General features: G+C 38.1%; 1 protein-coding gene across 3 annotated transcripts; it reads right to left on the reverse strand.

The window, feature by feature from the left end:
- Positions 1–535: 535 nt before the first annotated feature.
- Positions 536–18,827, reverse strand: creb1b (cAMP responsive element binding protein 1b). Of its 3 annotated transcripts, XM_052148809.1 has the most exons (9): positions 18,683–18,822; positions 12,153–12,224; positions 11,938–12,046; positions 11,461–11,607; positions 11,158–11,258; positions 10,934–11,073; positions 10,528–10,701; positions 2,793–2,946; positions 536–2,613 (listed from the first exon to the last, which is right to left on the reverse strand). In XM_052148809.1, the coding sequence occupies exons 3-9, from the start codon at positions 12,034–12,036 to the stop codon at positions 2,469–2,471; spliced, it is 960 nt and encodes a 319-aa protein (XP_052004769.1). In that variant the 5' UTR covers positions 12,037–12,046; positions 12,153–12,224; positions 18,683–18,822; the 3' UTR covers positions 536–2,468. The 3 variants fall into 3 exon arrangements, with proteins under 3 accessions (XP_052004769.1, XP_052004770.1, XP_052004771.1); XM_052148810.1 differs by lacking the exon at positions 12,153–12,224 and having other exon boundaries at positions 18,683–18,827; XM_052148811.1 differs by lacking the exon at positions 18,683–18,822 and having other exon boundaries at positions 12,153–14,167.
- Between the last annotated feature and the right edge of the window lie 7,639 nt (positions 18,828–26,466).

Genomic DNA, 26,466 nt, shown 5'->3' on the forward strand with positions numbered 1-26,466 from the left:
TGGAAATATAAGGTGCATTGTGTTGAAGTTCCATGCAGTGTGCTCTGATTATATTCTGCACATTTTGGCAGAAGTCATCCAAATAACTGGATGACATCTGCCAAAAAGCAGTAGGCCTACACTACGATTTCAGTAGTGTCTGTCCATACAGAGAGTTTGCGTTCTGTGCACAGTATACATATTATATTCTTCATAATTGTAAGAATGGAATGTTAGAATGAGTTTCCGAACACAGTCCTTGTAATAAATGTGACCTATGAAGTTAAACAAATTATTTCTTAAAATGAGTGAATCTGTGAACACAGTGTCAATTTCATAATTCTGTTAAGTTTAATACAAAATACATCCAACATGAAACACAAAAACAAACAATGTTAATACATATTCCTAATCTTATCAAAGCTGAAATAATTCAATGATCACATTCATTCTTAAATCCCAGCATAAAAGAGTACACTTATACCACATGACTCATCTCAGTAATATAATTATTAGTTTATTAAAGATTTACATTGTTTTGTAAAAAAAAGGGGGCAACAAGTATACACAACTGTAATGATAGTTATAGAGTGCAAAGCTTTTAAAAATGTAAGTTGTGTAACACAAGAGTATAAACAATACATATCTAGACTTTTCAAACACTATAAAACCATACCATCACTGTAAATAGTGTCCAAAAGGTGAACGCTATCATACAAAAAGTTGAGACAAATACATTCATGAACAGTTTTAAATGAGCCAATTCAGAATTAGGAGTTCTCGTTTCAGAAAATAATCGGTTTTGCAAAGTAAATCAGGTTCAGTGTGCAGGTGGTGTCAGCTTGTAGAAGCACAGCTAAAGTGCAGACCTGGGCTGAGTTTGTGCTGTGGAGAGATTGCTTCTCTAATTTGTCATGCTGGAGTTGGGCACGTAAATGACATTATAGACAGGAAAGATGACAAAATTACATTTCATTACAAAGCAATTTGTCTTGGAATTGTTAACAGGCATTTTTATTATGTAATATGCAAACTTATCATTTACTAGTCTTCAGTCCTCAGTGCAGAAAATACAGCAAAATGTCATATTCCAGTCAAAAGTCAGTGAAAGTGTTATCCCTTTGCTGTTAAACAGCATTGCTATTTAAACTTTTGAATCCTCCACCAAGTTCAAAGACAGGACTGAAATATTGTGTGTTAACTGAGGCAACTTGTAAAAGTCAAATGTTAATAAAAGGCCAACATTTAGTGAAATAAAAAAGCTTGGACAAACAAATTAAGGACGAAAAGAAACAAAGAGAAATCATTTGTAAATGTCTTTTTTTATGAAATAGCTGCCAAAATGCTTATGCCATAATAAGACTAGTCACATGTATTCTTTACATATGTGATCACATTATCAAATACAAAGACATCAATTTGTAGTGATATTTGTAGTCATGAAATGGAAAAATTTACCATATCACAATAAAAAAAAAATCAATAATGTAATGTTTATAAACATGCTTTGGCCTAGTAATGCCAGAGATAGAATGCATTATTCCATCCAATAGTTCTACGATATACAAAGGATAACACAAAAGTGATCTGCCAAATTCATTCAACATAAAGCTGAAGAAATGTCTCAACCTGATAAGAGTCATAAAAAAGCTAATTTATGTTGGTGTGTGAAATTCCTGTTTGTAACCGTTATATATTTTTTGTGTCAGTGACCAAATGGCACATATACAATAACCACTTTCCACTGTGGTTGTGCAACTGTTGCTACTGCAATGGCAGGATGGTTAGTAATTAAATTAGTTGGCAAATTTTCAGTTTGACATCTAAAATGAGCAAAATTGTTCAAAATCAAAATATACATTCTATAATCATGTTTTGTATACAACACTAATATACCAGTTAATAAATGACATATATTCTCTAAATCAATGTTCATACTTTTATATAGTTTTGAAAGCTTGTTGATAATTATAGATAAAACATGAAATTAAAACAAAAGAGCACAATCCACAAAATAAAAGTAACAGTCAGACACGTTAATCCTTTTGAATTTCAACAGGGAATGATGCTAACTCCATTCTTAGTGAAGCGAAAATCTTGCACAATGATTTATACCTATTATAGAGATTTCAGTTAAATCATGTTCCTTTTCATCCTTTAAAACCTCTATTAAAAGTTGCCCCACAAACCTCCTCCAAGTCGTGGTTTGAGTTCAGGAGTAAAGATGGCTGGAACGTACTTGTGTTTTTAAGTCCACAACCAAGTTTTCAGCATTTATCTGTCTTTACTGACATGATCCAATAAATCTAAAAGAGATTTTTTTGGCAAGGAGGGCTTTTGTTCTGTTCCCTCACGTATTTGTGTGTTCATACAGGCAATCTGCAGCAATGTAAAATATGAAAACATTTAGAAAACATGCGTCCGCATCTGGCTGACTTGCCCTTTAGTCTCTGTACACACAAGTCCATCAGAATGAAAGGAAACAGTTATCACTCTGATTTGTGACAGTACAGGTCTTTGAGAGCTTTGAGTTCCTCGATAAGTGTTTTGTTCTGGTTCTCCAAAACGGCCACACGGTTCTCCAGACACTTGACATATTCCTTCTTTTTCCGACGGCACTCACGTGCAGCCTCTCTAGAGGGGGAAAGGAATTTAAGGTCAACGGAGCAGATTTTCTGTGATGGCTGTTAAGCCTCTTAAAAAAAACAAAAAAACAAGAGTATCAAAAGGCCCATAATTTCTGACCAATGGTAATAAGGTTGATTTAATTTGGCTTTACTATAACTTTAAAGGATGCTGCACTGTGTTTTTACCTGTTCTTCATGAGACGAACCTCCCTTTTGCGTGTGGCCACTTCAGCACCTCCTTGGCTTGGCAGGGCAGGGGAGGAGGCCATGACCACACCTGGGGCAATAGTGCTGGTGGGTGCAGTGCGGATTTGATAGGCCTGAACATCTCCAGAAGCAGCTGTAGGGTAGATGTAATAGCCAACAATCAATCCAGGCAATAACAGAAGTGAACTTATGCTGCATGACAGTCTGAATGAATTGCCCCATGGGGATTAATAAAGCTTTAAACGTTAAAACATTATTCCATTTGTCTCGGAAGTCGGAGCTCTGGACTCGGTTCAACGTCATATCCGTAAAAACAAACAAACAAGAAATCCGGGTTGGATGCGTTCCATTTACGCACAAAACGACAAGTCGGAAAAAAAGATGGACACATCCAGGAAAGTAAATTGGAGTTATACAAATGGCAAAATAAGTATGCCATTCACCTAAGAGACCTCAAGGAAGATGACAGAAAGCAGAGAAGGTATGTTAATGTTTCCGTGTATTTGATTGTATCAAAACATATTAACCACGTTTTAATTGAACCAGCAGTGTAAACAAATGGTAATGCCCTATGGAAATACAAACGTATAACGGGGTTTATGTGCAACATACATTTTAGTCAAGTCAAGTCGTTTTTATTGTCGTTCAACCATATACAGTTAGTACAGTATACAGTGAAACGAGACAATGTTCCTCCAGGATCATGGTGCTACATAAAACTACACAGTGCAAACACAGAACCACATAAGAGACTACACAGACTAAATAACATACCTAAAGTGCACGTGCAAACGTGTGCAAAAAGTACAGGATAGTACAATAAAATTACTAAAAATTAACAGGAAAATGGGCACAGTGAGAGACAGTGCAGCGCCGACCAGTACACAGTAGTGCAAAAAGATGACAGTTTCTAAAAATGCCAAATGTAAACATAACATACTATGAGATAATGTTCTATGGACATAGCAGTTATTGAGGTAGCAGCCAGGTATAAAGTGACAATAATTAAAGAGCAACTCAAGACACGCATGTGTCAGTCCAGTCTCTGAGTATTGAGGAGTCTGATGGCTTGGGGGAAGAAGCTGTTACACAGTCTGGCCGTGAGGGCCCAAATGCTTCGGTACCTCTTGCCAGACAGCAGGAGGGTGAAGAGTTTGTGTGAGGAGTGTGTGGGGTCGTCCACAATGCTGATTGCTTTGCGGATAAAGTGTTTTGAGTAAATGTCTTTGATGGAGGGAAGAGAGACCCCGATGATCTTCTCAGCTGTCCTCACTATCCTCTGCAGGGCTTTGCGGTCCGAAACGGTGCAAGTCCCAAACCAGGCAGTGATGCAGCTGCTCTATAGAATATAGTGAGGATGGGTGGTGGGAGATGTGCTTTCCTCAGCCTTCGAAGAAAGTAGAGATGCTGCTGGGCTTTCTTGGTGATAGAGCTGGTGTTGAGGGACCAGGTGAGTTTCTCCACCAGGTGAACACCAAGGAATTTGGTGCTCTTGACGATCTTCACAGAGGAGCCGTCGATGTACAGCGGAGAGCGGTCACTCTGTGCTCTCCTAAAGTCAACAACCATCTCTTTTGTTTTGTCCACATTCAGAGACAGGTTGTTGGCTCTACCCCAGTCCGTTAGCCGCTGCACCTCCTCTCTGTATGCCGACTCGTCGTTCTTGCTGATGAAACCCACCACGGTCGTGTCATCGGCAAACATAATGATGTGGTTCGAGCTGTGCATTGCTGCACAGTCGTGAGTCAGCAGAGTGAACAGCAGTGGACTGAGCACACAGCCCTGGGGGACCCAGTGCTCAGTGTGGTGGTGATCCGGACTGACTGAGGTCTCCCAGTCAGGAAGTCCAGGATCCAGTTGCAGAGGGAGGTGTCCAGGCCCAGTAGGTTCAGCTTTCCAATCAGGTGCTGAGGAATGATTGTGTTGAATGCTGAGCTGAAGTCTATGAACAGCATTCGAACGTATGAGTACTTTTTATCTAGGTGGGTGAGGGTCAGATGGAGGGTGGTGGCGATGGCGTCACCTGTTGAATGGTTTTAGTACACAATGATAAAATTTTACTATATTCCGAATTAATGTTCTCTAACCAGAAGGCTATCTAGGAAGCAAAGTTATATTAACATAGGGACAAAATTGTTAAATCATGATAACAAGAGTAAAGTAGCCCTTGACTTCTTAAACTTAAATATGCTCGATACATTATTAGGTCTTTAGATTTGTTAATAAAACTGTGTAAGCTAGTAACCTCCCTTTATATAGCCCTTGGATCCGCTGAAATTGACAACAAAACAATAGTCTAACAACAAAAACAGTAGTCTACAGTGATGGCAGCTATAACTGGGTTATTTACTTTTTGGCTCTTTTTTTGCTCTTTCATCAGGGCACTGATCTCAGTTGTGCTGCAAGCCACACAGCGAGTGATCCTTAAGACGGGAACAGAGTGGGAGGTCATGTTGAACATGGATGACAATACTTTTGCTCATCGTTTGAGGATCACAACAGTTTTACTACTTCATGACAAAGTTGCAAGAGAATGGCCTTACCAAGAAGGTGTTAATGTTCTTCTGTTATATGGCAAATCAAAACAGCTTTAGGGAGATGTCTGACAAATTCGATGTGTCACAGTCGTCAGCGCATCAAATAATTCTTCAAGTGCTGACCATCATGACGGGCATGGGGCCAAACTTTATCTACTGGCCAAATGCGTGTGAAAAAGCTGTTTCTGCTGCTGCCTTCCACCGCCTCTGTGGCCTTGATGGGGTCATTGAGGCAATTGATGGATGCCACATCAAGGTCCAGTGGCCACCTATAAGAGGGGGGGATTACATGAACTGTAAAATATTCTACTCTGTTCTCCAGCGGATTGTTGATGAGAGAGGTTGCTTCACCGCCATCTTTGCTGAACCACCAGAAGCTGGTGAGCCCATCCTGCGATCAAACAGGGGATTATTTGCAGTGGTATGATCAGGAGAGCTCACGATACAAATAAGCGTGAGTTTGATCACACAGCATTCGCACGGGAGAACCTTCACTGCGATTCGAACGGGAGAGCCCTTGTATGCATGTACACTAGCAGCCACATTTTTGGAATAATGTACAGATTTTGCTCTTATGGAAAGAAATTGGTGCTTTTATTCACCAAAGTGACATTCAGCTGATCACAATGTATAGTCAGGACATAAATAATGTGAAACATTTCTATTAAAGTTTGAAAACATTTCTTTTTCAACTTCTTAAACATGTTCTCATCAACAAATTCTCCAAATGCAGCAATGACAGCTTTGCAGATCCATGGCATTCTAGCTGTCAGTTTGTCCAGACACTGAGGTGACATTTTAAAATGCCTAGCTGTCAGTTTGTCCAGACACTGAGGTGACATTTTACCCCATGCTTCCTGTAGCACTTGCCATAGATGTGCTGTCGGGCACTTCTCACACACCTTACAGTCTAGCTGATCCCACAAAAGCTCAATGGGTTTATGATCCATAACACTCTTTTCCAATTATATGTTGTCCAATGTCTGTGTTTCTTTGCCCACAGCCTGCATGTGGTGACTCTCACTGCATTCGAATGCGATAGCCCGTGCTGCCTTCAAATGAAGTGATTAATGTTGCTTTAAAACGAGAGCCTTTGCAGTATGAAAGGGCTGAATCTCCACTGCTTTCAATGGGAGAGCATACGATTCATGTGAGAACGGTTTATTCTATATTTTACTGAGCTCTCTCAGTGCTGCCAGCAGCTGAATCTACAGGCGTAGGCCCACCCAGCATTCGACTGTAGAACACGTGATTCTTGTGAAAGTGATTTATGCTGCGTTTAAAAATCTGAATCCTCGAGCACAGCACCACACGGCATTTAAAAGGAAGAGCCCGTGTTTTTGTGTGGAAAGTTTATGCTGCATATAAACGAGAACTCATCAAGCACGACATTCGACGGGAGGGCATATAGTAGGCTATATTCAAATTAAATTGATTGATGCAGATATGCAGGCTTATGGCGAACTGTTTATGGAAGACCTGAAACAGCCCGATTGTTGTCAATCACTAGTTGGGTAATGGTTTCTTTGGTATGAATGGCACAATATACGACAATTAAGCAGAAAAACACGTCATGTTATGAAGCCATGGATGCTTAGACACATGGCCTGAAAGACATGCCGCAATTGCGGCACATTTGCGTTGATTTGGCGATGTATTGGGCCAATAGCAGAGGTACAGTGGTTGTGATGTCATTGCAGTGAGGTACCATGGTGGTACGTATGAGTTAGAGGAGAAAAGGGCTTGCAGTTGCAAAGTCAGGGCTTGTTAAGGCTGCGGTGAAACATAGACAAAAGAGGCTTTGGCAGAAGCATGGTAAAATGCTGATGTTGCAGTGGATTGGTATTAGAGCCATTAGTGAATGTGGCCGAAGGAACCTGAAGCGTGATCAGACACAGATCGCAGCGGTCCGCAGCTAGCATTGTGGCTAGCCGGGGCTCAAGGTTGGGCAGGCATTTACGTTTTGCTGAGATAATGGTCTAGCCCAGCACTCTGATAGTGGGTGTACATTGTTGGAAACACTGGAAGCAGGGCTACCAATACTTGCTGCTTCATAGAGGGACGGGTTTATGGATAATATAACAATTACGGAAAATGTAAACAGAAATATGAAAAACATGCATTTTTCAGAAACGTCTAGCATTAAACGGCATTGCCAATTGGAGTAACAGACGAATAGTTGATCCACATTTGAAAAAAGGGATCCCCTGTAAAAGCACTTCCAGGAAGATATTTCGAACTTTGGGATTATTGGGTGCAGACGTTTTTATTTTTTGGTACAATAAATTGTTTCAAGACACCTGTGAACACGCTTGTACAAATGCTTGTTGAGGGAGACATAATTAAATGTAGTGTCTGCAGACACCTTAAATTTAACTGTTTGCTAGATTAAATATCTGGAACATTTGTGAAGCGATGTCAGAATACATGCATTCGTACAACGTCATTTAAAGTTGTGATTTGTCATTAAATTAGAAGGCACCTGAAAATAAGTACCAAGATGAATACATAGTCTGATATTTATTTAATTTAACATATGGTTTGGAGCTTTGTAGATTGTTCTCCAACGTAATGCGAGTAATTAAATTAACTCTGTATTGGTGGCTGAGGTAACTCATCTAGTTTTGTGGGAGGACATAAGTAATCATTTGGAGTTTGTGCCTGAGAATTGGATTTAATAAATACTATATGGCTGCCGTTTTGCAGTTGTGTGGTGAATAAATATGACTATTTATATTGATAACCTGTAATAAAGTCTACATAAAAAGCTAAATATTGTGAAGATGAAGCAAAAATTTATTTAAGATTGAGTGGAGCGCAAATTTATGAGAGATTGCTGAAACACTTTAAAGTCATAGAGAAATTAAGTTCTATGTTCAAGCTTCTCTACTTTTTCCCTTGTCAAACGGGCAAAAGTGGAGAAGACTTGTCAGTAAAATTTCAATGATGGATTGATTTAACCTGCATGAAACATATGTCCTGGTCGGAAGGAGAGAAAGCCATGTTATAGTCTAGAGATGATTAGAAGTTTGTAGACACGCTTGCTTCATAGTTATCAGAACTGTGTGGCGAGGTGAGCTTGAATGTTTGCGGAATGATTCATGAACGAGTGGTGACGCAGAGTGTGACCCTCAGCTTACGGAGCTGAATTCTGCTCGGGTCTGTTCGGACAGAAGCTGTATATAGCCATAGTGAGCTGTAGCATGGTCAAGAGCAGATGCTGCTGTGACAGCAAGCTCACGCTAAAATGTCTGCACTGATTTGGAAATCAATTAATTAGAGTACAGTCATTTGAAAGGAAGTTCGCTTGTTGCATTATTGCCCCTGCCACGAAGGGCACTTTGAAGGGAGAACAATCATGAGAGTCATGTTGAAAGATAACCTCAAACGGAATTTCTGATAATAAAGGCTTAAAAATTTAGTTCCGAAATGTTGATCCCCCCACTTCTTAGCCCTCCAAATATCTCACGGTTGATGGTAAAGTCTTCAAAGGGAATAGGGCATGGGAATGATCACTGAATGGAACACATCCTAAATCAGCTGCACTGCAAGGCAATCAGGCTGATGGGAATCACCTGTGCGGGAGAACCGGATTGAAATGCTGGAGTTGGAATAATGTTTGAATTAAATTGTTAATCTTTTGATTTGCTCACATTAAATTAAAGCTGTAATAGAGCTCAAGTGGCATGAAGCCAGAGCAGCACCCATTCGCTGAGGCAGCCACATACTATAGGGACCGTTCAGGGTGGAAATAGGATGAGAGGACCTGGGGGGGGGGCTGTACAACAGGTATACAGTAAAGTGGCCTGTGTGGGAGGCAACCTTGAAGCCAGGTCTGCTTTGATGAGGAAACTGAGAAGAACAGTTACATTGGCAGCAAGCGTAGCCGCGAAATATGAATAGTGGCTGCTGTGGCAGCTTGGTGAATAATGTTACGATTGCGATGGAACAGCTTATCTGATGACGGCAAATGCTTTGTGCAGTGTAGTGTGTCATTCAAAACTGTCGTGTGGATCTGTCGTGGGTAACTGGGTGGGGCCAAATGCTGGAGCATGGATGTAAGCAGCTGTTTATATATGCTTACTCTGGCGATGTGATTAGTCGGATTAAATGAACAAGCACTTCCCAAACTTTGTTATGAAACTTCATTTAAAAAAGAAAAAATGGACGTTACAGTGAGGCACTTAAAATGGAAGCAAGTGTGGCAACCTTTTTATTGTTTTAAAGGCAGAAATGTAAAGCTTCTAATTTTATAAAAGCACTTAAATTAATTCTTCTGTTAAGCTCATGTATTATTTGAGCTATAAATTTGTTTAAATGTACATTTTTACAGTCATTTAAGGTTTGTTGACATTACATCGTCATGGCAAAAAAGTTGTAAAATTGGCTATAAATTTACACAGAAAATGTTAACAAGTGATTTTATCACACTAAAATCATGTTTACATGCATAATGTTTATGCCATGTGGCTATAATTTTGTAAAAGTGAGTATTTTAAACATTTGAACAAATATTACACGTTGAATATTCTGTTTCACACTACAGAAGTTCAATATGTTACTATTTCATGTTTTCTTTAAAGGAGCAATATGTAACATTGACATCAAGTGTTTAACATGGGTACTGCAGTCCAAATTCAAAATATTGGAGACAGGTTGAGGACATGCAACAGGAACGAGCAAATTGACAATGGCAAGCGACAAGCCTTACACTAAGTTGTTCAGCTAATGTATACGTTTGCAATGTTTTTATTGTTTGCAAACTATAAACAAGTTTTTATAGAGATTTTTATAACTCTGTCAATGTTAGCTAAATGTATTGCTTGCTTCCATGGCTGCAGCATGCTGTGTTTGCCCTCAAACTTGTTTCAAATCTGGCAACCCGGGGTGTCAAAATACTATTGGGAAATGGGCAATGGGCAGTGGGCAGGATAACACAGGCCAAAACACACAGAAATTCTGGCCCGGATCAGACATTTCAAAGTAGAATAGACTGGCTGTACCATTGTTTTCGGAGAAGCCAGTATTTCAAATTAGCGTGTTTCCTAAATCTCAGAGAACATATTATAATAATTTTAACAGTACAGTAAATATATTACATATTGCACCTTAAAGGAACATCCATTCAAGATACTTATATTCTTGTCAAAAAATAAGAGGCAGTTACAACAACTCACATTGTACCACCACTTGATTGCTGGGCACCAGTATCTGTTGACCATCACTGGTCTGGGCATACTGCAAGATGGTGGTTCCAGGCTGTGCAGCTGCTGCATTGGTCATGGTTAGAGTCTGCAATCCATCTGTGCCATTATTTGCCAGCTGAATTGCTCCACCCTGCGTAATGGCAACTAAGGAAGAAACAGCATGAAACAGGTCACAATCGATTACATTTTAACATGGCACTATATATATATATATATATATATATATATATATATATATATATATATATATATAAAAATAAATATATCAGTTAGCATTTAGAGCAGACACACTGAGCCTTGATGCTCATGTGGAAGATGCAGTTTCAAATTCCAATTATCTCACAGAAATTCAGAAAACAAACAGACTTTGACTTACTGTACTGGCCACTGCTGGTCTGATATATTGGGGTTGGCACAGTCACTGTTGTGATGGCAGGTGCAGCGTCCTCCTCAGATTTCTCCTCTTCGATTCTTGGAACTCCTGGGGTGTCTGATGACAGGTCATTTAGGATTTTCCTATAGATCACAGATAGCAGCAGGAACATTTTCTTACATGATGCAAAACCCTTGAAAAACGTACATACATACAAACATACATACCTATACGAGGGCCGCCTAGAAAGGATCTCCCTCCGTTTCTGAGAGTCAGTCACACTGTCCACTGACTCCTGCGAGTCTTCACTCTCTGCTACAGTGGAAATCTGATCAACAGACATAATTTGCACATGCAAAATCACACATAATATACTATTATAAGAAATTATTTAAGTACAATTTAGGTATTTACGTATGCACAAATGTCACATAATTACACATTAATTTAATTCTGTGAGGTAAATAGAATTTAATAGAAAACACATCACAAACATTTAGAGATATATTGGAGGTGTTAAGGTGTCTTACTTGGACAGTTTGCACCTGTGGCGACTGAATGACTGAAGGTTGAGCAGCTTGGATTACTCCATGAACCTGCACCGTTTGACCATTGGGCAGCTGCACCAGTGTGACTGTGGGTGCTGTGGCGCTACCATGTCCTGCAGACATTGTCACCTACCCAACACCACACACACACATTCAAACACAGTCCTGTCGCTGCTCTCAATGTTAGATAAAGAGGCTTTTGACTGAACGTTAAGCAGCTCTCGAAATACATTCCATTTACTGTAATTACAATGTACGGACTTCCGAAAAAAGCATTCACATTTTCAAAGAGCTTATAATAACAAGTTGCAAACTTGGAATTCGCTCTGATGTTTCAGAGTGAGGGGATGAGATCATAATCAGTTGAGGGCCAGATAAAGATGATCGGCAGGCTGGATTTTGCCCAAGGGCTGCCAGTTGACTATCCCTGGTGTAGTGAATTATCAATTGTGTTCCTACCTGTGCAAGAGTGGCGATTTGAGCCTGGGTGAACTGATGGCACTCAGTCTCAGAGACAGCAGTTTCTGCGCCCTGTTGGGCATCGGCTCCCGTCTCCATGGTAATCGAGCTGGTGAGAAAGCAGGCAGAAGAAGAGGGACTTGCTCATTATAGCTTACATTACAGTCTCAAATTAAAATTGTATGTGTTATTGCAATTTAACCATATAAACCAACATGAGGAACGCCTTGATAGAATCTTCACACTATCCACCAACTCCTGTCCACACTCTCTGCTACTTGGAAAATCTGTTTAAGAGAAACAGAAAAGGACTTCCGTTTATGGCACCCGAGTAGACGACGTGTGCGCAACCCGCTCCCTCTAACTTTTCACTTGCTTCTCTTTAAACCTTACTATTTTTAGTTTTCTTCAGGGAGCTTTTGTTTGTTAACAGTTTCTTGAATTTTTATTTCACACAAAATGTCTAAGGGAAGGGGCAAAAAGGTGGAAAAGGACCGAGAAGACACTTCATCGTCTGGGGCCAGTGTAACGTTAGCTGAAATCAGCACCCTGCATGACGAGCTCAGAGCCTATCTTCGAGAGCTTGGCAACAAAGCTGGACAATATAAAATCCTTGGTTGCAGATCATGATCAACGCATCGGATCCCTCAAGTCTAGCGGGTGGGCCAATGTCTCGAGTAGCTTGAGGCCACATGTTCTTTGCTCCAAAAAGATAATGAGTGGCTGCGGGCTAACGTTTCATACCTTGAGGGTCGTAGCTGATGGCAGGATGTATTGTGGGCTTACCGGAGTTCATTGAGGGTCGGCATCAAACAACTTTCTTCTCCCAGCTCCTTGAGGTTCTTGGCCCTCAGGTTCTATCTTCACCACCCGAGATGGACAGAGCTCACCGAAACCTTGCGCCCAAACCTGCCCCGGGGCAGAGACCGCGACCTGTCCCATTACGATTTCAGCTCTTTCAAGTTAAGGATATGGTCATTCACAAGTCTTGCAAAAAAGGCGTATAAAGGACACAGGATCTGGATCTTCGAGGATTACAGCCCTGGCGTTCTGAAGCTGCATGCCGAGTTCAAAGACACTATGTTGTAACTTTACAAATATTCAAGCTTGCTCATCTATTCCCAGCCAGACTGTGCATTACACTTTCAAACAGTGAGAAGAAATGGTTGCTGTTTACTATTGAAGCCAATAACTTTGTTCGGAGTCTTGACACAGAAAGGTTTATGTTGAAATACTGGACATGGAATGGAGTTGATGGACATTTGTTTTACTTTGGTGTCAACTTGCCCTCATTTATTTGCCAGTTTGCCGGTCTTTTTAGTTTTCTCTGGCCTTTTTTCCTCTCCTTTGGCATAAAAGCTGGTATGGTTAACCACATTTCAGTAATGGTAATTTAAATGGGCAAATGTAAAAGGTATTTTTATTTTAGGTACTTTATTTTAGTCTAAACGCTAACTTTTTGATAAAGTGTTCTTGATATTTGTGGAACATCTCAGCTACAAAAGACATTGTAGCACTTACGATAACGTCCATTTCTTCTACAGTCCACCTGACTTCTGCACATAGTTTTAAAATGCTTCTGCTTTTTATTATTAGTGTTCTATCTATTATACTCCATGATTGTGTACTGTCAATTGACTACTTAGTCAATTGTTTACACAATCGACTGTGGTATCCAACAATTTTGGTATAAATATGTTCATGACGTTTTGTTGCCCAATGTAGGGAGGTCTAGGAGTTTTCTGATTAAAATGGTAAAGTGTTTCCTGATGCTGAACTTTTGGAAGCTTTTGGAACAGGGTTTAGGGGTGGGTTTAGGTTGTTTTATTTTTCACTTACATTTGTCACTGATTGGGTGTAAACTTTTTCGTCCTAATGTGTTACAAGCAAGGGATGCTGGTTGTTGGGGGTGGTCACTTTGTTTATAACAGTGTTTTATGTCTTCACTGAGCAAAACAAAAGCACCTAGTGGTGCACTAAGACTCACCAGGTGGAATGTTAAAGGGCTTAATTCACAGGTAAAGCCTAATAAAATTCTTAATCACTTGAAACATTTAAATACCAAAGTAGCTTTTATTCAAGAAACTCACCTTAGGCCAGCAGACCACCTAAAGATCAAAAGGGGCTAGGTAGGCCAGCTTTACCACTCTACTTTCCCTAGTAAGTTGCGGGGTGTAGCTATTCTCGTTCACAATAAGTTTTCTGTTTCCAAGGTCATTTCAGACCCTAATGGGTGCTTTATTATATTTACAGGCCAGATAAACAGAGCTCATTTGGTACCCTAATTGGGATAATGAGACATTTTTCCATATTTAAATTTTAGTCAACTTATTCTAGGTAGGGATTTCAACTGTTGTTTAGATCCTCTCCTAGACTGTCCCTAAATTGTCTTTATACGCAAATGACTTCTGCTGTATGTCCTGGCCAATTCTATTCCCCTGGCTATAAATTAAATCTGAATAAAAGTGAATTAATGCCTAATGCTTAATAGTGCTGCCACATAGTACCCACTGGCATCATTGCCTTTAAAAGCATCTTCACATAGTTTCAAGTATTTGGGTATACATGTGCCCAAATACATTTTGTTTTTTTGCTAGTTTGTATGTTTGAGTTGAAAAATACACATTTCAGCATTATCAGTAATCTATTTGTGCATTTTCCTTGATAACCAAGCAAATTGACTCATGATACCATTTGTTTATTATATCGCAATCTCAATATTAGCCTCAATAATCGCAACATGACTTTTTTCCCCAAATCGTGCAGCCCTAGTATATATAATGGGCTGTAACGATATGCGAACCACAACCAAAATCATGATACAAACATCCATGATCCTGTGTCACGGTTCCTGAAGAATGAACCGCGACACACGCCCCTCTCCAAACCCAGAAGCCTGCCAACAGTTACAGATGCAGCCCTTGAGCTCTTTACACACACACTACAATAAAATTCCACTACAACCAAATTCATTTTCTCATTTCACAGTAAACATTACATGTAAATCATTGCATCACATATATCACAGGTGGCAGTGAGAGAAGCTGGGTTGTCTCCTCATATTAAGGGGTTTGTACACATTGAATCTTGCGTCGCAAGCAAGATTGCATGCTCCGTGTCAGTCGCTTGCTTTGTCACGTGAGAAAAGTCGTGGCTTTCTTTCACCGCAGTGCCACAGCAACAGCTGTGCTCCTGGTAAAGTATAAGATGCTTGAGATCGCATCACATAATCTTATCATGGATGTTGTTACACGATGGAACAGCTCAATGGAAATGCTGAAACGCTATCTCGAGCAACAAGTGGCTATAACGTCTGCCCTGTTGAGCACAGAGGTGCGCAAAAATGCCCGTTAACTGATACTCTGGATAGCGCCGACATCAGTGATGCTGAAGAAATAGTAAACCTTCTTAAACTTAAAAAAGTCACCACCGTCCTGTCTAATGAAGAGAGCGCCCTGTCACTCATTGTGCCCTTGAAATCCATGATCAAACAGAGCATGACGAGAAATACTCTACAACTATAGCTAACATGAATACAGCCATCCTGCAAAACCTCTCAATCAGACACACAGAGGAACAGAATTATCTGTTAGAGAGTACTGCCTTGGACCCCAGATTTTGATCATTGCCCCACTTACTCCCTGAACAACACGAAGAGGTTTTCCTCCAGTTGAAGAACAAATCGAACCAGTTAGAGCAGGTATATATGCATTACTAAGTGTGTGAGAAACTGTGCATTTGCATTTGTGTGAGTGTTTGTCACTCCATTTGCATGTTGGTGTACTGTAACTGTAAGTAACCTAAACAAACCCACAAGCTGTTTGTGTTGAGTTGAACTTACTTGAACAGGACAATATTTGTTTTAATGTTTTGTTTTTTATTTTTGCACTTTTACTGCTTTAAGAATTTCTCTCTTAGGTTTCAGCTATCTTAATTCTAATTTCATGTTAAAATTCAGTTTTATTGTTCAGTGACACCTAGTCAATTGTTAATTTACATACAGAAGGTTAAAATACAACAAAGAAAGTTATTGAAAAATGTTAATGCTTTGGAAATAAATCTGTTTTTTTAATTTGTTTCATTTTTTTAATTTTGTTCAAAATATCGTGAACCGTATTGTATCGTGAACCCAGTACCGTGATACGTATCGAATCGTGAGCTGAGTGTATAGTTACACCCCTAATAAATATATATATATATATCTGTATATATAGTTTTAAGATTTCTCACAAAAACTTTATCATCTTAAGATGCCTATTTTATATTCTGCTTTTAGTGTTTCAGTAGCAGATATCAATTTTAGATTTCAACAGTCTCTTTGCAAATATAATATAATAGAATAGAAGCAAAAGGAGTCATCCAGCAGATGGTATGGCCTCCAAGAGCCTGTATTTCAACATCATTGAGGCAGTCTAAATAAAAGAACTGTGGCAAGTTCTCCAAGAAGCTTGGAACAGCCTATCTACCAACAAACAAGAAAAACTGTCCAGGTGTACCTAGGAGAATTGGTGCTATTTTGAAGGTAAAGGTTGTCGCACCAAATATTAATTTAGCTTTGTATGACGTTAATTGATAAATGAAAACTTTCATTTATATTAATAATTCATGGCATTATTTTTAAAGACATCCGCACTATGCAAAATTTTTCACATGTGCCTAAAACTTTTGCAGAGTTCAGTATAAATATATATTGGTATGTTGGACTATAAATGCTACACTATAGGGCTTTCCACACTTGAAATCGTTAGCCCTGGGTTATTCTAAACCTTGGGTAAACCGAATACTGGGTTATCCAGTTTCATGTTCATACAACACTGTTCATACTTTAACCTGGATTAATAATTGATCCTGGGTATTCATGTTCCGATGTTTCACACTGTACATTTATAAACCCTGGGTTATCTAATTTATTTGCATATTTGCGGTGTCGATAACATTGATTGGACAAAAACAGCTCGCGACCGACACGCAACCCTGTCAATGGAGCTGCTCTGCTCCTCTCTGGAAATGTTGCCAAGCAAATCAGCTGTTTGTCTTTCGTCTTCTGAAATATGCTCTGAAAACTGTCTCTTCATCACGGCAGTTATCGCGTTTGTCACCACAGTTGGACACTTTAACGGTTTCCCTCAGACGGTGAACGGTAACAGCGGGTGAATGTTTCAGCGACTGCACAAAGTGCACAAATATTTAATGAGGTAGGATATGATTGGTTGTCTGTTACTGAACAACTTTCTCAAACATTCGAACACTACACCGTTTCACACTGTATACTTTTGGCAACGCAAAACATGGTTAACCCAGCGATAAAACAGGGTATCATAACCCAGGGTAAAAAGCGGTGCTAACCCCCTTTCAAAATTGCAAGTGTTAAAAGTTGCTTTACCCGTGGTTAAAAACTTGGTTTAGAATGAAGATAACCCAGGGTTAAGCGCGGTGTGAAAAGAACTTATAACGTCCGTTCAATTATAAATAAACCTGTGAAAGAATTCAGCACTCAGATTTAACTGACACAAAGCCTAACACTACTACTGCTGAAGATAAAGACAAGAAAAAGCTAGTGTTTTGAGAAAAGGGAAGTGCTTAAAATGCCGAGAGAGCGAGATTTTCTAAAAACTGCATATCATTTTTTTTTTTTTATTTTATATATATCATATATATATATATATATATATATATATATATAAAAGCTGCATGCTCTAAGGTGTTTTATTGTATTATATTTTAGCCTATATTGCATATTGTTGTTTTTAAATTACCACCTCAGTCAGTGTTGTTGTTACTTTTGTTTTTATTTGAAAAATCATGCCAATACTGGAAATAAAAATGAAACGGGGTAGAGGGAGGGAGACAGAGAGAGAAAGCCTAGCATGGCAGGAAACGTGAAAAGACAGTAATGTGATCTCATGACGATAAGTCTATCTGTTGTTTGATTGGTCATGTATAGTTCTCCCTCTACTTTTCAAATTCTTGAAGATTAATCTAGGACAAGGAACTGCAGAGCATTCAAATAACTAATAACTAATCCCAATGGCAGCCTACTAAAATCACACACACACACATACAGAGTGAACAGACCAGTAGTAATGCCAATACAACTTTCACCTCAAAATGCATGATCATGACAACTTTTACTTGGATAGGTTTGTGCAGTACAATATGAAAATATGCAATACAACATTATGTTTCGTTATTAGCCACGTGCAACGTGCTTAAGGCAAAGGGATAACTAGAGTGTGTATTTGTTTGAGGGTGTGTAGCTACAGCTTTCTGGCAATTACATTTCATGAAAACATGAAACAATAATAACCTAGTCTTAGAGGATTGCAAAATCAATAGCGCGTCCAATAAATCGCACGATCTATCAAGGACACTGGAGAAGATAAATTATTCCTAGTATGATATAAGAGTATTACACCCTGAATTCACGCAGCAGCACATATTTGGTCTTCACAGGACGTGAAAAAAAAATCCAAGAATAAAATATAGCGCACATAGTTACTCTGTGCACAATCATACAGACAATTAGAGAGGCTGAGCATCCATGTTTCATTGCATTTTCTTTTGTAATTTTCAACCCATGCATGAAGATTTCCCACATTAGTTTGTCTTGCGTTTACCTCCCCTCCCTCAGCCTGCAACAACTACAGCCGCCATGATCTCTTTGTTTCCACAGGGGCGAACCTAAACCAAACCCTTGTGCCGTTCGAGACGAGCACTTTCCCTCCGGACACTTGTCTTCTCTTACCGATACAGGCTCCCCCGTCACTCTCGAGCCCTCGGAGCTCCACTTTTATTCAGGCCGACACGTAAGAGACCGCGTCAGGCTACACCTCCGTCGCGTCACCGAGAACAACAACAGAGAACGAAACGAAAATCCGATCATCATCAACCCCACTGCACTCACTGAGCGAGAGTGGCCGAGTGATTGGCGGAAAAAGACGAGTGTTAACGAAATGTGGCCGAAACTGAACGAAATGTTCCGAATAGGACTTTTCAACATGAGTTTTGTGAACACAATACATTTGTGAATGCAAGCAATTTTGGAATACAGAGACATAAAATTAAATATATTTAATCTCTAACACATATTTATTAATGATGCATGAGTAGTCATACTATTTTGATACAATTGATGAGATATCTGAGAACCAACAATTAGATTCAAGTGATGTTATTGAGACATAAGACAATAAAAATGTGGGCCTGTAATTAAACACTCGCAAAATATACATTTAGGTGTGTTTCATAATTAGTAGTTAATTAACGATAAATTACTAAGTCTACCAAAGTCAACTTAAAGGGATAGTTCACCCAAAAATGAAAATTATCTAATCATTTTCCCTCATGCCATCCCAGATGGGTATGACTTTCTTTCTTCTGCTGAACACAAAGATTTTTAGAAGAATATCACAGCTCTGTGGGCCCATACAATGCATGTGAATGGTGAAGCTCCAAGAATGCACATGAAAATGGCAGTATAAAATTAATCCATCTATAACGGTAGCCAGCTGGTATGTGTGTATAGTTTGTGTAAACCTCACTCCCCTGGCCTCGAGAGGCGCACTAGTGACCAACTCTAAAGGCTGTAGCATTTAGCCTCCTTGTTAGTGCACCTGCCTCCCATGCCTGAGACGGTGGACACACCATACCCCATTGGTTAAAGCTATACCTTCAGGAGCAATATAAGTGTGGGTGAGAAACAGATAAATATTTAAGTCCTTTTTTTTTTAAACTATTTACTAACACTTTCATATTCTTCTAAATGTGTGTAGGGTCTTGTTAAACTTCGACAGCTGAAAACTGCCCATTAGTAGAGTGTCCTAATCATTAGCTTTATAGCTATCTTGGCTGACTGTATGAGTCTTCTATTTTAATGTGAACCGAGTTTCTTGACTGAAACTCCTAGTTACATGGCAGATCCAAACAGACATACTACTAGACACGACAAAAGTAATAAATTAATACCCTATATTACACAGTGTACAAGAGCTGTTATGCCAATAATTTGGTTTCACATTGTTAATGTATTAAAAACAATTAATTGAAGAAATATTTCAAATAATTTATATTTTTGGCACTTAAGTGTTATGGCAGACCAGTCCAGTGTTACTCACACTTACTAAGGAAGTATATGGGCTGAGATACAGGAGGGCAATAATAAGAGTTGCAAGGATACTGGAGAACCGGTGCTCTCTGCTCCACATCACAAAAAGATGGAAACAGTTGTGGAACTTTTGAGCTACTGGTGGTAATACATCACAAAGATCCATGGCCCAATCTTGTTTGTGTAACATGTTCTTTTCTATACAGTAATGGATTTGTTTTTAATGGGTTACTGTTATTTTTTCCAATCATTTGTGCAGAATGCTCTTACCCTGACTTGGAGTATCTGTCCCAGACAACTGATACAACACCATGACCAAAGAAGATGTTCATGTACAACAAACTCGAGCAAAATGCAAGCACTCCAGCTGGAATGTTCAATGCCAGTGTGTGTGTGAATACATGTACACAAATGTCTTGTCTTCTGTAGTTACATGCATGACAACCTGTAATTTGTAACAAAAAGACAAAGTTATACCTTTAGTCAACAGACTTGCTTTTAAGTGTAAATCTTTTTTTTTTTTTTTAAACAAACAATTATTTACAAAACGTATTTACATCAAAATGCCTTGATAGAACTAAATTCAAGATTTATCAACTAAAATACAAAAAATATTTTGTCAGATAAAATTAGTCATCATTTATACCCCCATTCATGTTGTTCCAAACCCGAAGGACTGTGAGGGGAACTCAAAAGGAGATGTCAGGAATAATGATAGGGACTGACAGCTTCGCTTTCATTTCAGCCTCATTAGCAGCATCTACATTTTACAATGTATTCTTATATTCCACTGAAGAAACTAAATAGTACAGGTTTAAAAAAAAAAAAACATGAGGGTGAGTAAATGACACAATTGTCATTTTTAAGTAAGTCAACCCAAAGATAGTTACGGTTTATTTAAACTCTGTATTTAGAAAAATAATCTCATATTACACATTAAAAAAAAAAAAAAAGTGTCCTGTGTTGGAGCTGGAACCACTGAGTTTGAGCAGGTGAGTCAAGTCCTCAAAGTTGATGGGCAATAAACAGGGGAAACGTCTGAAAAAGAAGGCAATAACCAATGAGCCAATTATCACTGTCAGAACATGAAGCTGTATTTTATGAAAAGGACTCCATAATAGTACCTCCTAAAACATTCACGCAAAATATTACCTTACAACTGCTTTTATTAAATACATTAACATAATGTGAAACTAAATGATTGGCATAGCACATCTTGTACACTGTGTAATATAGAGTATTCATTTATGGTTTGTGCTCCTAAGATCGTCTAATATGATAAATGTTTTATAAAAGTCTCTATGTGAACTACTGATCTTTTGTTGTGTCTAGTAGTATGTCTGATTGGATCTGCAGTGTGACATTAAGAGTTAAGGTTGACGACACATTTCAGTCAAGAAACTTGGTTCAAATAAAAATAGCAGAATCATACAGTCTGCCAGGTTAGCTATAAAGCTAATGATCAGGACCCTCTACAAATGGGCAATTTTAAGCTGACAACATTTAACAAGACACTACACACTTTTATAGCAGAGAGAAAATTATACGAACTTAAGTCACAGTATTCCTCTGATGGCATCGGTTTCTTTAAAAGTTTGTGGCCTTGGAGCTTATGTGCTTGATTCCATGCTCATGAGAGCGCTGTAACACGGATCCCACCTTGATTGTAAAACAAAGCATGATTGGTTGAACATAGAACTTGCTATGATTGGTCGGAGTAATGTGGCCGTTATCTGATTGGCTTGAGTAGAAAATGGTTGGAATCCACCTCTTTGTAGATTTGTTTAAAAATTGGCAAATGTGTGTTAGCATCTGCAAATGCACAGGAAGCGATCCACAAATAACTGCACGATTTACAAATGAATGCTGGACAGAGTTGTTGAGTTAAAAATATATTTGTAAATAATTTTATTTGCAAATCTTGTTTTATTTGTGAATTCACCATTTGTGACACTCCTTACATTAGAGGATCTCATTCAATTTATTTGTGAACCAACTTTCTATTTGTGAATCTCTTTCCATTTGTATGTTAATATGAAACATTTCCATCTCCAAAATTATATTGCGATTACCTAAGATGCAATTACATGTCCCTCAAATTGTGATTTGCACAAGGTTCCGATTTTGAGAAGTTACAAGCTGCTTTTGTAAGCACAACGAACACACGAGGGCAGCAGTGAACCTTTCTTGAGAAAAGACTCAAAGCTCTACAGGGTTTCCTCTGTCTATATGGAGGATTACGGATCATATTCAGTGTCTTCGTGTGCGCTTACAGTAGATACAAATTTCAGCTGTAACTGGTGCACCATTTTTGCATGCTTTTGAGACATTTATTTTTTGGTTTATTAATTTATGATGTAGTGATGCTATATTTCTTCATGAAACATTCCCATAGAAATCCGATCACAAGTGCACATGGGAGATGCATTTGTGCGACCAACAATGATGTCTCTCGCTTAACCACGTGATGATCGGATCACCCGAGATACATCTCAGTACTGTGACGTGCATTCATTACAATATCTGTTGTTCTTCAATAATCCAGTATGGCACTGTGTTACAGCAAATGCTACAAATGGTTTTAGAAACAGACATATTACCAACATGTAATGTGCGATCAGTCATGTTGAGATGGGAGACATTTTATTTTGAATCTTTGAAAAAACAAAAACCAGCTATAAACAAACTTAGTGAGTATTGTATTATGTTTTGCTCAAGTCTATCGGCTAGAACACGTTACAATGTCCTCACAGTGCTCAGGGATAATGTGCAGCTCGTAGCTCTACATACATCCAGAGGCCACATCTTTAAATCGTCCTCCCAAACCAAAAGATGGCTATCCGTATATTGTCCTTCTTAAGCTCCGTCAGGCTGTGCTCACACATCTAGAAGTATGAATGATCAACACTGCAACGAATAAATAAATGAACTACCATGCAACTACAAGTGTTTTTACATCTTTGCAGAAGTACTCCCCACATTTCCCGCTAAGCATCATGGGCATAGGAATAAGGTGGTCTCCTTCATGCACCTTCAGCTGAGATTAATATTTTGAACACTGTTAAAGCATTTGTTTACCTAATTTGGCATAATGGTTTCATTATGTTATTTCAATGGTGTTGATGCATTCTGAGAGTAGATAATCTATTTGCACATTTATTGTACTACGAGTAGGGCTCTATATTCCAAATGGTCTCCCTAAACCAACTACTTTTTTATAATTTCTGGATTAATGCCTGGATAATATAACAAAAGGTACTGTAATCCACATGGATTATGGATATGGAGAACCAGGTTGTTCATTAAAAACTTAAAATTAAGAATTTTTTGTATAAATAAAACTGGCTACTAATATTGTGAACATTTAAAAAAAACAAAAACAATAGTAATAAAAACAATAAATATAATAATAATAATAATAGCAGCAGCACAAACGGTGTCCATTGGCTTTGTATTGTTGACAGAATTTTGCCCTTGGTCAAAACTATTTGGGGAAACTTGCTCTACATAGACAATTGTATAGTGTTGCATGGGCCATATTGATATTGAAGTCAACCTCAAGGGGGCAGCATTTACACAGTTTGGTAAAGTGCACTCAATAACCCCGCTCTCTCAGTGCATAGGGTTCGGGGGTGTGCGAGTTTATTCGTGTGGCAGCCCTTTTTATAATCCTCCAGATGCCCGTTTGGTGTGCTTTATCTGTTTAATAGCACTTTACTGCTACAAGCCATAAAATCAGCTTTTTATTCTGACATAAAGCACATTGTTTGGGGAATTGACCATCTCGTTAATGAACACCCATGAATTTGTGCTTGGATGTCTTCAGGGGAAAAAGTGACAAAATGTGAAATTATCTTTACGACGATGCGTGGGCTGAGAGTAGACCTATAGAGTGATGATAGTGGAAAAAAAAACTTATGATATATGCTGAAATCACTAAAAACATTTATTTGCTCGGTTATCACAGCGCTATGGAGCTAAATTCATGACTAAAGTCTCTGAAGCGTGGTGAATTGCTCTATTCGAAAAAATAAATGCATTGTATTATCAGTGCTTGCAATTTGAGAGGCTGAAATTTAACATGGCTGTATTTTTTTTAAGCATCGAATATTTCATTTGGAAACATTTCACAACTAATTTAAGTATTAAAAATTATTAATATTTACCTTCCATAGTTAGTTTCCAAAATATTCAGTTCATTCCATTTCACTTAACAAAATTTGCTTAATCAAATTCAGTGGTTAAAATTCGTTTTGAAATTCAACCTTCCACATCTGGGAAATGCAGGAAAAGCAGAATAGTACCGATGCACAATCTCAACCTGGTGCTATTTCTTCTCATCAGTAGGTGGTGCAATGTAATCGGGTGTTGACTGCTGAAGACCACAGATACAGGTAAAGAGAACAGCCCTATATGTTTTGATAGTTTGTTTTTCAAAATTGTTCATGGGTAGAAAATAGATACATATTTTATTTTTACACGATCCGATTGCTAGGTAGACATTACGTATAAAGCAGTAGGGTGACCAGTCCCAAATTGGAAACTTTTTTTTGTCTCATTTCACTTATTTGTCCATGGCTGAGTTTCCCGAGGCACTACGTAAAATGTTAGTTTTAGAACTAAATTAGTACTATTCTTTTTGTCGCATTTCCCAAAAAGCATCAAAGTAGCAAAGTAAAAACTCCATAAATTAAAGAGGGCTTTGAACCGCTTGTAAGTGCAACTTAAATTTATCTTTCTCACATTTTATCTGAGACTAAGGATGTTTAATAACTTGTATTGATATATTTGGGTCATTAGAAAGCCATAGTCAGAAACAAGGCTTTGGGTGTGCCAAGGAAAGCTGTGTTCAAGAACTGAAGCACAAAAAAAGTGAAATTAATTTGCAAATTTAACAACAATTTCCATTCACAAATGTAAACATTTTTAGTGCTATATTTATTTTCTATTTAGCCCTGCCTTAAATTTATACTGAATTTATTAGCCTAAACAAATTAAATGACACTTTTAGCATTCAGTTCATTTATCCAAATATTGCATTCAGTTCATTTATCCAAATATTAGGCTTAACATTTTGTCATAAAATGTGATTACATTTTACATATTTATTTTCCAAAATCCAGAAGACAAATGCACTGGTAAATTAAGGGACAATTTGCAATAATTGACAAAAAGAACTACTCCAGGGTTTAAATTAATTGATTCAAAAACATTTAGGGAAAGAAATGTGATGCATTTTATGAAATAGAAAAATGATAATTCTGTGTGCATTCAGTTTCCAGCAAAAGAAACAAACTTTTGGCAACATTAGAGACCCTTATTATGATTCACATTGCATGCGCTCACATACATATATTTCTATATATGAATTATTCCCATAATACCCTCACCCCGGAGTCTTCTCTTTACTGTTGTACATGAAACTGGGGTTGAGCGGGTAGAATTCAATGAGGCTGTCAGCTGAGGCATCTACTTCTCAAACTAGAGACTTTGATATACAACTAAACAAGAGAAGTACATCTGGCCTTTCACATCTCTTTCTGTCCTTGTTAGAGTCAGTTGTCATTTGTCTGTAGTGTACACCTTTGTCCTCAAAACAATGATTGACTGATGAGTTTCTGGAGTAAGCAGTTTCTTTTTTGCCAATTTTGACCTTAAGACATCGATTGCACACTGTGACAACTCAAACAAACGTGAAGACAATGTTAAGCTTAATTTAATGAACCAAATAGCTTTCAGCAGTGTTTGATATAATGGCAAGGGATTTTCTTGTACCAAATTAACAATTTAACTTGATTACTCAAGGAAAAGGTGTTGGAGTGATGGCTGCTGGAAATGGGGCCTGTCTAGACACACAAGTTTTGAAACACTTATTCTTTATTATAATTTTTTTCTTCCCATTTTAGAATAATAGTAAAGTCATCACAACTATGGAATAGAAATGGAAATTATGTTGAGACTAAAATACAAAATAAATCAAAACTGTTATTTTAGCATCTTCAAAGTGGCCACAATTTGTCTAGATTTAGCAGAAATGTAGTCGTGGCATTTTCTCAACCAACTTCTTGAGGTATCACCCTAGGATGATTTTTAAACAGTATTGAAGGAGTTCTCATCTATGTTGGGCACTTAATGGCTGCTTCTATTATTTGTTTCAAGTCATTAATTTAAACTTTAAAATACAATTTTAGTTTTATAATGAAATACATTTATATGGTGGAACAATTATATTTTTGTCTACAAAACTAATTTCAAACATTTAAGCATATGCATATTTTTTTATTTTTGTAAAATATACATTTATTCCCACTTATCCTACGTAAAGTCGCGAAGATACTCATTGCCTATCCCAGGAACAGGTTTTAATTTTTTTTTATCTAACATTAGAGAAGCTGAAAACAGAGTTTTGACTTATACAAATGAAG

This window comes from Xyrauchen texanus, chromosome 18 (genome assembly GCF_025860055.1).
Source record: "Xyrauchen texanus isolate HMW12.3.18 chromosome 18, RBS_HiC_50CHRs, whole genome shotgun sequence".
Lineage (NCBI taxonomy): Eukaryota > Metazoa > Chordata > Actinopteri > Cypriniformes > Catostomidae > Xyrauchen > Xyrauchen texanus.

Excerpts from the sequence above, each read along its gene's own strand:
- creb1b (XM_052148810.1), bottom strand. The coding sequence starts at position 12,036 with ATGGAGACGGGAGCCGATGCCCAACAGGGCGCAGAAACTGCTGTCTCT. Across the intron at positions 2,947-10,527 it reads CAATCAAGTGGTGGTACAAT|CTGCTTCTGGAGATGTTCAG; the intron begins GTGAGTTGTTGT and ends TCTACCCTACAG. Across the intron at positions 2,614-2,792 it reads GTTCGTCTCATGAAGAACAG|AGAGGCTGCACGTGAGTGCC; the intron begins GTAAAAACACAG and ends TTCCCCCTCTAG.